The 11,587-nt window shown below is 39.6% G+C and overlaps 1 protein-coding gene across 1 annotated transcript; it reads left to right on the top strand.

The window, feature by feature from the left end:
• Positions 1-2,881: 2,881 nt before the first annotated feature.
• LOC149832992 (bifunctional dTDP-4-dehydrorhamnose 3,5-epimerase/dTDP-4-dehydrorhamnose reductase-like) lies at positions 2,882-10,171 on the top strand. The gene is made up of 2 exons (XM_090014826.1): positions 2,882-3,398; positions 9,456-10,171. The coding sequence occupies exons 1-2, from the start codon at positions 2,940-2,942 to the stop codon at positions 9,903-9,905; spliced, it is 909 nt and encodes a 302-aa protein (XP_089870952.1). The 5' UTR covers positions 2,882-2,939; the 3' UTR covers positions 9,906-10,171.
• The last annotated feature ends 1,416 nt before the right edge of the window (positions 10,172-11,587 follow it).

An 11,587-nucleotide genomic window follows, 5' to 3' on the forward strand; every position in this document is an offset into this window, starting at 1 on the left:
TATCACTGCCCTCTTCTTCAATCTAACTCCACTCCCCAAATAAACCCAAGTTTTGTATTTAGCCTATTACCTAAGAAATCACTCAAGTGGTCAGCACAAATTAAGAAGTCCATGATTAATGGCTAAAAACAACAAGTACGTCCACATTTACATATACTTGTAACTAGGGGTGGCAAAAATCTGACACGACCCGCCAACTCGCTTCTTAGGCGGGTTCGGGTTTGGCTTAAACAGGTTCGTGTCGTAAACGGGTCGACCCATGTAACCCGTTTATTAAACGGGTCGAGTCCGTGTTAGGGGTATGCCAACCCGGCTGACCCATTTAATAAACGGGTTAGGCGGGTGGGTCAACCCGTTTACCCGAACTGCCAACCCGCCCGCCAACCCGTTTATCCGACCCTGACCCGCCCGCTAACACGAACCCGACCCACCAACCCGTTTACCCGACCCTGACCCGCCCACCAACCCACCCGCCAACACGAACCCGACCCGTTTATTAAATGGGTTAACCGTGTCGTGTCGTGTTACCCGTTTAATAAATGGGTCAGGTTCGTGTTTGCCACTGCCGACCCGTTTAATAAATGGGTCGGGTTCGTGTTGAGGTATGCTTACCCTGCCCCATGTGGAATACACCCGGTTTCAATCTTGCCGCAAGGGATGCCATCCGTGGGTTTTGAACTTGTGACGTCTCGTACATCTATAAGTCGCCACTATCAAATGAATGCATGGTGCTTAAAAAATGATAGGTCCGGCAACTCCACCAAAGAAGGGCAGAAGATGTGGTAAGATATTTTTTTGATGATGACCAATGGGAGCTGCGCTTGTTTGGTAGGAGCTGTTAGTGCACGTGACCTTGCAAGTTCAAAACCCAATGATAAGATGTATAACTGGTTGAGGTCTGCCTGTAAAAGAAAAACATACTTTTGATGTCATTCAATTGAACATGGGATGACAAAGACCTCTTAAAGTTTTTTTCTCTTTTAAATTCATCCCTTGGTCCCCCCTCAATGAAACAATATGATTCAACAATCAATGTCACCATACTCAGCTGATGTTCATAATTAATTAGCAATGGGATGAAAACACAGTTCCAGTGTGTTGCCAAAATATCCAATGCCTGATTGAGAGATGGAGTTGTCAAAAACATCCTCTCAGGAAAGGTGTTGAAATGTGGTATTGTGCCTGCCAACACCAGTTTGAAAGCATTGTTTCAGCAAGGCCACCGCTCCAATTCAGCCAGAACCATATCCGGTTATAATAAAATGTGGATATGGTTTTGATTTTTTACTAACAAATCTGATAGATAACCAGATTTGACTGGTATCCGAGTCCAATTAAACATAAAAAAGCTGATTTTGGTATGCCCTTTTCATTATCAAAGTTCAAATCCGAATCCGTTTAACCAATGTCCAACAACAACAACTACGCCTTCATCCCAAAACAATTGGGGTCGGCAATATGAACCAACAAAGAAAATCATTCTGAGTCTTCCACATGAATCCTTCTCCTCCAATCATTTCTATCCAATGCCATGTCCTCGATGAGGTTCAAAGCATTCATATCCTTTCCTATCATCTCCATCCAAGTCTTCCTAAGCCTACCCCGACCTCTTTTAACTAATATATTTTTCCATTTCTCCATCCTTCTAACTGAAGCATCATTAGGCCTTCGCCGAATATGTTCAAACCAACCTAAACGATTCTCTCTCATCTTATTTTTCCGTTTAACTAATGTCCAATTAATTTAATTGAATCTATGATATTGACTACATCCGATCTAAATCCAAACCGTTTACATCCTGGATAGGATGTAATATAGCAAAATGCAATGAACTGCTTTTCACTTTTTATATTTATATATTTCATTCACATTATTATTTATATATATTTTTAATTCAGATAAAAAATACACTAAATTAAAAGCTCCACTTCAAAATTTAGACCTCAGATAACTGGTAGGCTCCATAAGGGCTTGGGTGTCGGTGACCCTACGTAGGGTTTACCTTAAGCTGACTCATCGATTAAGTGATCAGGTTTTTGGAGAAGGTTCTTCATCATTTAAAAAAAAAAATTAGACCTCAGATGATAATAAAGAAAAAGCTATGAGAATGACAAAACATTTGATCATCGTCCACAGCAATGTAAACAGTTCCAATTCGGGTCAGATGTAACCAATACCGTATCTGACTAATCGATTGGTTAAATGGATTTGAATTCAGATTTCCATCTTGACAATTAAAAGTTTATACCATTTTTTGGCTCTTTTACATGTAAAACATATTCGAATATCTACCAAATCTGGATATTTATTGGATTCGGTAACAAAAAGCCAAAACCATATATGCATCGCATTACGGGATTACCAGTATGGTTTTGGCTTACCAAATCCAACTAAATAAAATAGGATTCAGTTGAATATGGGATAAAATCGGATCAACTGACATCCGCTGACATATGATTCAAAACATATCCTAATGATTTCGTCCAAAAAAGTTATGACATCATTATAAATAGATAATAAAATAATAAATATTCGCCCACAAAATTTCATTCATTATTTTATATTCCTTACTGCTCATATCCGTTTAATACCTTTTCTTATTTAAATAAAACGGCAAAATTTAATTTATCGGACGATTTTCACTCGCCGAGATAACCCCGTGCTCAGATTTAGATTTGTGACCGTTGGGTACCCTGAGTCTCTAACCAATTAGAAAATTCCTACAAATAAAAAAAGGAATATATATATATATATATATATATATATATATATATATATATATATAAGCCATAATTAGTAATTACCAAACGTCCCTGCGATCTTGTCCGGCAGTGACTCCCTCTATAAATACGAATCCGTTCTCTCGCCTCTTCTCCTGCTCCTTTCTTCTTCATCTTCTTCCTCAGTACCGACTGTATCGGGCCTCTCTGAATCTTGCGATGGGGCTTACCTCGGAGAACGGGTCCAGCCCGCAGGCAAGGTCGCTCAAGTTTCTCATCTACGGGAGGACGGGATGGATCGGGGGCCTGCTAGGGAGGATCTGCGAGGCGCAGGGGATCCAGTTCGAGTACGGATCCGGCCGGCTCGAGAGCCGGGCTCAGATCGAGCTCGACGTGGAGTCGGTCAGGCCCACCCACGTCTTCAACGCCGCGGGCGTCACCGGCCGGCCCAACGTCGACTGGTGCGAGAGTCACAAGGTGGAGACCATCCGGGCCAACGTCATCGGGACGCTCACGCTTGCGGACGTCTGCAGGGAGAAGGGCCTCGTCCTCGTCAACTACGCGACGGGGTGCATCTTCGAGTACGACCAGGAGCATCCCTTGGGATCGGGGATCGGATTCAAGGAGGAGGATCGCCCCAATTTCACCGGATCCTTCTATTCCAAGACCAAAGCCATGGTAAAAATCCTGCATTTTCTCTTTATTTCCTTATTTTTTGGTCAAAATTTGGTTCTCTGGCAAAAATCCGACGATTCTCCGAAAATCAGAGCTAGTTTCTCTGATTTTTGTGAAGTTATTTTTTTTTCATGTGCGAGATGATGTATTTGATGATTTTAGTGGATCCGGTTTGTTTCGAGCTCGGTTGAGTTAGATCTGGTCGTGTGGAGAGGCTTTTGGAATCCAGGGTAATGACCCAAACCGAGGCCTCTCTAGCGCGGGTTAGTGGACGGTAGTTCTCATAAGGAAATTATTAAAATAACCTCAAAAACCATGCCAGATTTTTTTTTTATAATAACTGAAAGTTACATTCATTGACAATAACTCCTGCCGTGATGTCTGATGGCACAAGTCCACCATTAGTTTTTTCTATTGGCAGTGGCACAAGTCCACCATTAGTTTTTTCTATTGGCAGTAGTTTCTGAACCTAGAGTTGTAACTAAGAGAGAAGGGGTGAGTATAGTTTAGTTTACTAACTAAGTACACATGTTGTTTATAGTTTTTACTAATTTTACCGTGTCTTTATCATCATTTTCAAAGTAGATATTCATGTTCTACTCTAATCGGTTATTTCGAAAATAGCCTATTTGGGCTTAGCAACCCATTTAGACAACTCAGAGTATACGGCGTTGGCCAAACATATGAAGCACTAACAACAACATAATTCAAACTGACCCAAATTATGGACAGAAGTATTGCAGCTATTCGTCGGTTGCAAGCCGATAGCCACAAAGTGCTCATCGGTAGTTAGCCAAATAGCTCAAGTGGTTATACTTGTCCCCAAGGTTGGAGGAGCTATATTTGCACTCATGGTTTTCTGGTTCATGCTACATCCTACATGAGTCTGGTGGGCAATGTTTTAACCCCTAAGAGTCACCTAAGAGTTTCTAAGCAATTCTCAAGGTACGAATGCTGTATACACCTCAAATAATGTCCTAGACCATGCCTCACCTAATAGAGTTTTTTTATCATGATCTGTGTGGTTATCCTATGTGCATTATTCTTTCAACTTTCATTTCTTAAGGTTAATGCCTTATACAATCTTCAATGTATGTCTACTAATTACTTTTTAACATGTATTCACATGCCATATATTTAAGAATAATAACTCACCACAAAGTCAACTCATTAAATCACGACACTTACAATGCCCCTTTCAAGGCATAAGTGTGACATTTTCAGGACAAATCTTATTCCGAAACTCTGAAACTCTATACTCATTTCTCAAAATCATACATCAATCTTTTACATGCAGTAATGTCTTGATTATCTCCACATAAGATATATTCATAATTTAAATCATGTCATAAATCAAGAAACATGTAACATGTATCATCATATTTAAGCATCATATTGAACATCAAGGTTATGGATTCCTAAGGATGCTAAACAATTGTTCTATTCAAAATAAAATAAAACACATGGAATCACATTGAAGGATGCCTAAATCAATTAACATATATTTTATTTAACTATTTATTTAACTAAGGAGAAATTTGCAAATGTTCACTTATCTGAAACACTTAAATTCTAACTCTAAGGAATAACCTTAGTATTCTCGCAAGTTCTGATTTGAAATAAGCGAATATCCTGTATCATCATTTAAAGTCTCATTTTTATGAAAAATTATAAAAATACCTCTAAGCTTTAATGCCAAACTCTGACTCTATTCTTTCAAAGTTTGTCATCATATCCCTTGCTAATTGATCCTACTCAAAGGGAAGAATCCAAGGATCAAAAAATCACTTGAATCTGATATCGTTGTGAAAAGTTATGCCTTGTTTACTAATTGAGTATATCGAGGGCAAAATAGTCTTTTTACTCTTTGACTATCCCTGGGTTCGTATAATTTTTCTCGATTCATGTTGTCTTTACACCATGCCTACTTCGTATTCACTATAGTTCAGATTTAGTTTAATTGGATCTTTCGATTGAATTTCGGATTCAGATTCACTCTTATTTCAAAGCAGATCATTTAAGTTTTCAACTATAACCCTGACTGGATCTTGGATCTAGTACGCCTGATCCAAACATTTTCGTGGTCGTTTGGCACAAGTCTGACATCAACGATGAAAATGACTTGGATTTGGACTAAACCCAACTTGATCCAATTAGTTTTAGATTCACTTGATGTACACGCGATCTGATTTGAGTTTGGATCCAAACTCGGATCTAACTCATATTAGGAAAATCAACGTCTTCTCCTTCTCAATTTTTACCCCTCTCCGTATACATGTCCATATCCATTTTTGTATATATATATATTCTTATATATATTTTATTATTTATTATATATTTTGTAAAACCTGACCGACTCGGTCTAACCCAATCGCTGATTCAACTCGATCTACCCGACTCGGTTTGTCCTGAATATGGATCCGGCTCGGTCTGCCAAGAAAACAGACCCGAGTCGATCTGCCAAAGGCAAATTGGACCGACTCGGTCTGTTCAAACCGAGTCAGTTTGTCGAATTAAGTCAGATCCGACTCGGTCTGTTCAGACCGAGTTGGTCTGCAGAAAATACTCAGACCCGACTCAGTCTATCAAAGGTATTTTTTTTTCTGCCTAGATCGAGTCGTCCTTGTCGTTCGCTGACCTGACTCGGTCTGGGTCGTGCCTAGACCGAGTGGCACGACTGACTTAGTCTGCTATTAAGCGCAGACCGAGTCTGCACGACGTTTGATCGACCCTGTCTTCCATCTGAACGGGTTGTGCAGCTGCCTCCGGCAACCGTGAGGTTGCCGGTGGTTGCTGTAGGGCACCCCCCCTATTGTCCATCTGAACGTGGTAGCACCGCTGCGTTCTGCATTTTTTTTTTAAATCTCAGGCTGTCGGCACTAGTTGGCGGTAAGGGCAGAGGGGACAGACTCCTCTGCGCCTCCTCATCGTGAACGGTAGGCAGCAGGGTTCGCCCCCTACTCCTGCTGTTTCTCTCTGATTTTTCCATCACCGACAACCTGTTGGTTGTCGGTTGTGAGAACAGAGGGACAGGGTCCCCCCTATCCCTGCGACTCTGCAAATCGCCGGCAACCGCGTGGTTGCCGGCGCCGGTTGCCGACGCCCTTTTTTTTCCAAAGGGGAAACGGTACTTACCTGGCCGGCGGTGGCGTCCCTCACTGCCGCTGCGCCTCTCCTCTTCTCCTTCCCTGTTTCTCTCTGAATCTTTTCTCTCTCTCTGTCTGGGTGTCCCCTTTCTCTCCCCTCTTTGTCGAAATTAATAGAGGAAGGAGAGGGGACCCATGGCTTTTATAGCCATGGGTGGGGGGTAGGCATTAGCCCTCTCACACCCCTCTTTCCTTAATGAGGGATACATTTCCCCGCTCCCTCTCCCGACTTTCAATTCATGGGAAAGGGAGAGGGGTAACATTCCTCCTCCTCCTGTAACCGCCCCAGGTGGGCAGCATTACAATTGCGGCTAGGACGGCCGTATTCGAATCGGATGAGTTTCTTCCAGTTTACCTTGTAATTATAGTGCCATTGCCTCTAGAAACAAGTCCCTCGCTGGTTCATGCATTCTTGATTCAGATATGGAAAATGCATATTTTAGATCTAACTAACATTTCGAGTTATGCACTAATGGTAGAGATAGTTATGGTATTAATAACGGTATGCTTCATAGTGGTAAGACATATGTAATAATACATCTATATATATAAATATAGATGTATTCACCATAATACCCGATAGGGGTATTATGGTTTTTTCACAAGTACCCATTAGGGGTACTTGTTTTATTTCTTTTATTTTCCTGTTTTTTAATTTTTGTTTTTTATTTCTTAAAATGCTTTTTGGGATACCAAAAGGGGCCCCACAATGGAGTCGTTGGGCCCCCCAACGGTCACAATTGTGACCATTGGGGGCTCCCAACGACTCTATTGGGAGCCCCCTTTGGTCTCCTCTTTCTTATAAATAGGGGGAACCCCCTTTGTATTATGCATTGCTTTTGAGAGCTCCTCTTCAATAAAAGAGATATTATTTTTATGTGTGTAGCCTTTTTATAAGGCCCTTCGTATATCCCTTAGTGGATTTCCTCTCTTATGCTTGTTGCATTTGTCCGTGTTGGACATAGTGAATGCTTTAGCATTCTTAGATTCTTCCGCATATTTCATTACAATGTGAACATGCCTAAGAACATGGACAGTTTGTATATTAGAAATGAGGGATGACGTGAATTGTGAAAGAATTTCCTTGCTATGTTGGAAGTTAGTTTAGACTCTGACCTATTGAGAATACACATACTGGCTTAAATATAGTTTCACAACTACAGTTTCTTATTTATCATGACAGTATGTCCAGCCACATCAGTTGGATGCTTCTTGGAGTTCGTGTCTGTGCTCTAATTTATTCTCATCTCATCTCCTATATTGACTTTTAAACATAGATGATGGTATTAGAGCAAACACCACCTTTGAGGTATCACAGTAGTTACCTGCATATCAAATTTGTTTCTTTTCTTTCCTTTCTCCTGTGAAGATGGGACATTGATGATAACCTGATTGCGGACACATTCGCGAATGCTCTTACCAAGTTGGTAATTGTTGATAATATGTGCATGGCCCTAACCATGAGCAACTGTTGAGGGGGTTTATTAAGGATGTTGATTTACTTTTGCAAAAAAGAAAAAATATCCCAGTTGTGAAACTGAATATAGATAAAATGTATGCATCTTCTCTCCAAAAAGAATTAAATGTCGGCATCATTGATGCTTATTCAAATCTTTACCTCATACATTGTCCTTTATTTTTCACTCTATTCCATCCCTTCTTAGCTATGTCACACGAACACTTAGCATACATGTCCCATGTCAGTACAACATGACACCAAACACAAACCAGAAACACCATGATACTTCATGGACCTGTGTCGGACATGGTCAACATTGTTTCCTTCATTTTATACATTTACTTTTTATGATCTTCACCATTTATTTTTCATTTGTGTGTTTTTTCTCTTAAAACTCGTCGGTCTTATGAATTGAGTTTTTATCTGATCTTCAAAATTAGTGCCAATTGGTGTGGCATCTATTTTCCAGTTTATGATTTTCTGTGATCTGCATCTCATTGATATTGCTTGAGATGACAATAGACTTCTGTAAACATGAATAATTCAACCTTTTTTCAGCCTTTCATTGTCATCACTCGATATACTGCCTTTTAAATGCTCTGTAGTCAGGGCTGTTTTCACAATGCATTTTAACAGGTGTCTCAAACATGAAATTTTACAGTTCAGTTTTATTCAGAACAAGTCTTCTGCTCTGCTCATTGGCATTATGCTCAACCCATTATGGTGCAGAATTTCTGTTGTAACTAACAGCTATTTTTTTTTACTAGAAGCATATTTTCTATTTGATGTTTCATCTTTCTTAAGAACATAATAAAAGAGTCAGTTTCTGTCAAACAGTTCTTTTAGATGTCCACAGAGATGTCTAATGGGTCATCTGACCTTAATCCAGTGCTTTACTCCTTGTGTAGAATTGTCTCTCGGGAAAATTAGGGTTCTTTAACGAGTTATTACCATTTTCTTTACCTCTAAAGTATCTGTTTGCTTACCAAGTCTTGTCAAGCTACCTTGAGTAATCTAACCTTTGAGTCAGATCTATGATAAATAATATACCATGCTAACATGCTGTTGTATTCTTGATCTGAAGCACTTGGTTGTTATCTACATTTTTATTCAACTTCTCAAGTTGATGTGCCAATATATTTTCTGTTCAAAGTGCATTCAATATGTTAAAGATCAATTTGGGCAACATGAAATAGAAATGTGGGCTTGTTTGTTGATTTAAAACATGTGTTTATCAGCTGATCCTGTTTTCGAACAGTGTTTTTTGTGTGTCCTCAGTGCTTGGTTTCTTCAGTCCTCAACATAGCATATGAACCATTAGTGTGGTGGTGGAGCTGCTGCTGCTGCTGCTTTATATGCATCATTTAGTGAAGATATGCCTATAGCATGCTATTTTTAAAGTTTGCATCTGCTTCTTGGCTTTTCTGATTTGTTCTCTACTTTTGTTTTAAACAGGTAGAAGAACTACTCAAGAATTATGAGAATGTCTGTACCTTACGAGTCCGGATGCCGATCTCATCAGACCTCTCAAACCCACGAAATTTCATCACTAAAATTACCCGCTATGAGAAGGTGGTTAATATTCCTAATTCTATGACAATCTTGGATGAGCTCTTGCCAATTTCTATTGAGATGGCAAAGCGCAACCTCACTGGTATTTGGAATTTCACCAATCCTGGAGAGGTCAGCCATAATGAGATCCTAGAGATGTACAGAGAGTATATCGACCCGAGTTTCTCGTGGAAGAATTTTACCCTGGAGGAACAGGCAAAGGTGATCGTTGCCCCAAGAAGTAACAACGAATTGGATGCAACCAAACTGAAAAAGGAGTTCCCTCAACTTCTTCCCATCAAGGAATCCCTCATACAGTATGTATTCAAGCCAAATCAAAAGAAGTCTGCGTAATGTTCGGTGGTTTGGAGAGTGATGTTTTCTATTTAAATGTCGAGGAAGATATGGAACAGTTAAGCAGACATAATTTCTGTAATTTGCGGTGAGGTTCTGTTCACCTTCGTACTTTGATCCTTGTTGCATTTATCTGTAGCTGTTCTTTTCAACGAATAAGTAGGCCAAGTTTCTCTTTTGTTACTTCTTTCTCTACCTCCTTAAAACATAAAGATTGTTTAGTCATTATTTCTTCGACTAAAAAGTCTCCTGGAGCATTCTCTTCCTGTTTATGTTACTGGTGAGGACTCGTTAGTCTGCTTACGAACTCTTAAGGGCCCAGTATTTGAAGTCCTGCGCTCACTTTACATTGACACACCAATTGACACATTGGGCATGTGTTAAACACTATATTTTTAGTATTTCTTTGTATTATCTATTTTTTCACAATTTTTTGATAGGGAAGTTGGGAGATAACCCGTGGGATTGGAACTCAAGAGTCCGTTATGATATTGGTGACCCAACCATCTACTTATTCCATGTCAGCATCAAAACCAAATGGGCATCAAATACACATACGCTCATCAGAGAATATGAAAGTCCAGGGCAAAGTTAGGCATTGCCTTCAAATTCTGAAAACTAATCCCCCACTGATACCTCTCGTCCTACCAAGTCTTCACCATTCACTCTGGATTGAATCGGTTCTTCAGTAAGCAGGTATCAGCCCCCTAAGGAATGAAAACTGTAAGAACCAACTAATGACTTTAAACACACACACACACACACACACACACACACACACACACACACACAGGTATCAGCGGCCGAAGAAATGAAAGAACCAAGAAATCACTTTAAAACACACACACACACACATACATACAGAATGACAATAATAATAAAAATAATTGCACAGAAACAAGTAAAAAATTCACTTAATCAGGAATAGCATCAGCAGAGCAGGACTTGGATCCAGACTCGGGTTGGAGACCTTTACTAGTAAGTAGAGCAACTCACCACACTTGATCAGATATAGATATTGATGTAAAACGGCATAACCATCCTCAATCAAATACATTTTAGATTTTTCTCAGCCTCTGATTGGCAAAACAATAAAAACCCATCCACGTGTTGGAATTGGACGGTCCAGGAATTGATTCCAATAAAATCAAGCATGTATATCACATTTGTACGGCATATTTAAAAGAAAAACCAAAACCCCTTATACAAAATGAAATATGCAACAAGGGTTGTTCAGAGTTTTTTTTTTCAAATTTCTGACTGTAAAGATGTGATCTACGTGCATGATTTCATAGGGGTTGACTCTTGGATTTTCCGATTCCGGCCAGGCGTAGGTTTTTATAGCTTTTGGAAATCAATGGTCCACTTTTAGAATTTTTCAAAAATTCATTTTTTTATTGAAAAAACAAGATCCAGGTGCCTCCTAGCAAAATTGTGAAAAGGTGCCAGAGAACCCATGTAGACCCATTTTATATATTTCATTTTGCATGTTCAGATCACTATATATATGGAAAATATTTGCTACTAATGAGCTAGAAATCATAGGTGCAAGTTGTATTGACTCAATCTAACCACATAGATGTCTTCAGCATGGTTTGTTTTTCAAGGATCAAGCCTTGGATCGTGTTTTTTTGATGTAAAAGTGCAATCTTTTGAGTTATGAAATTTTGGCACATTGTGGG

This window comes from Nuphar pumila, chromosome 7 (genome assembly GCF_984573655.1).
Source record: "Nuphar pumila chromosome 7, dmNupPumi1.hap1.1, whole genome shotgun sequence".
NCBI lineage: Eukaryota > Viridiplantae > Streptophyta > Magnoliopsida > Nymphaeales > Nymphaeaceae > Nuphar > Nuphar pumila.

Bases quoted from the DNA above. Each gene is read 5' to 3' on its own strand.
- LOC149832992 (XM_090014826.1), top strand. From the start codon at position 2,940: ATGGGGCTTACCTCGGAGAACGGGTCCAGCCCGCAGGCAAGGTCGCTC. The intron at 3,399-9,455 runs GTAAAAATCCTG...TGTTTTAAACAG, and splicing joins ATTCCAAGACCAAAGCCATG to GTAGAAGAACTACTCAAGAA.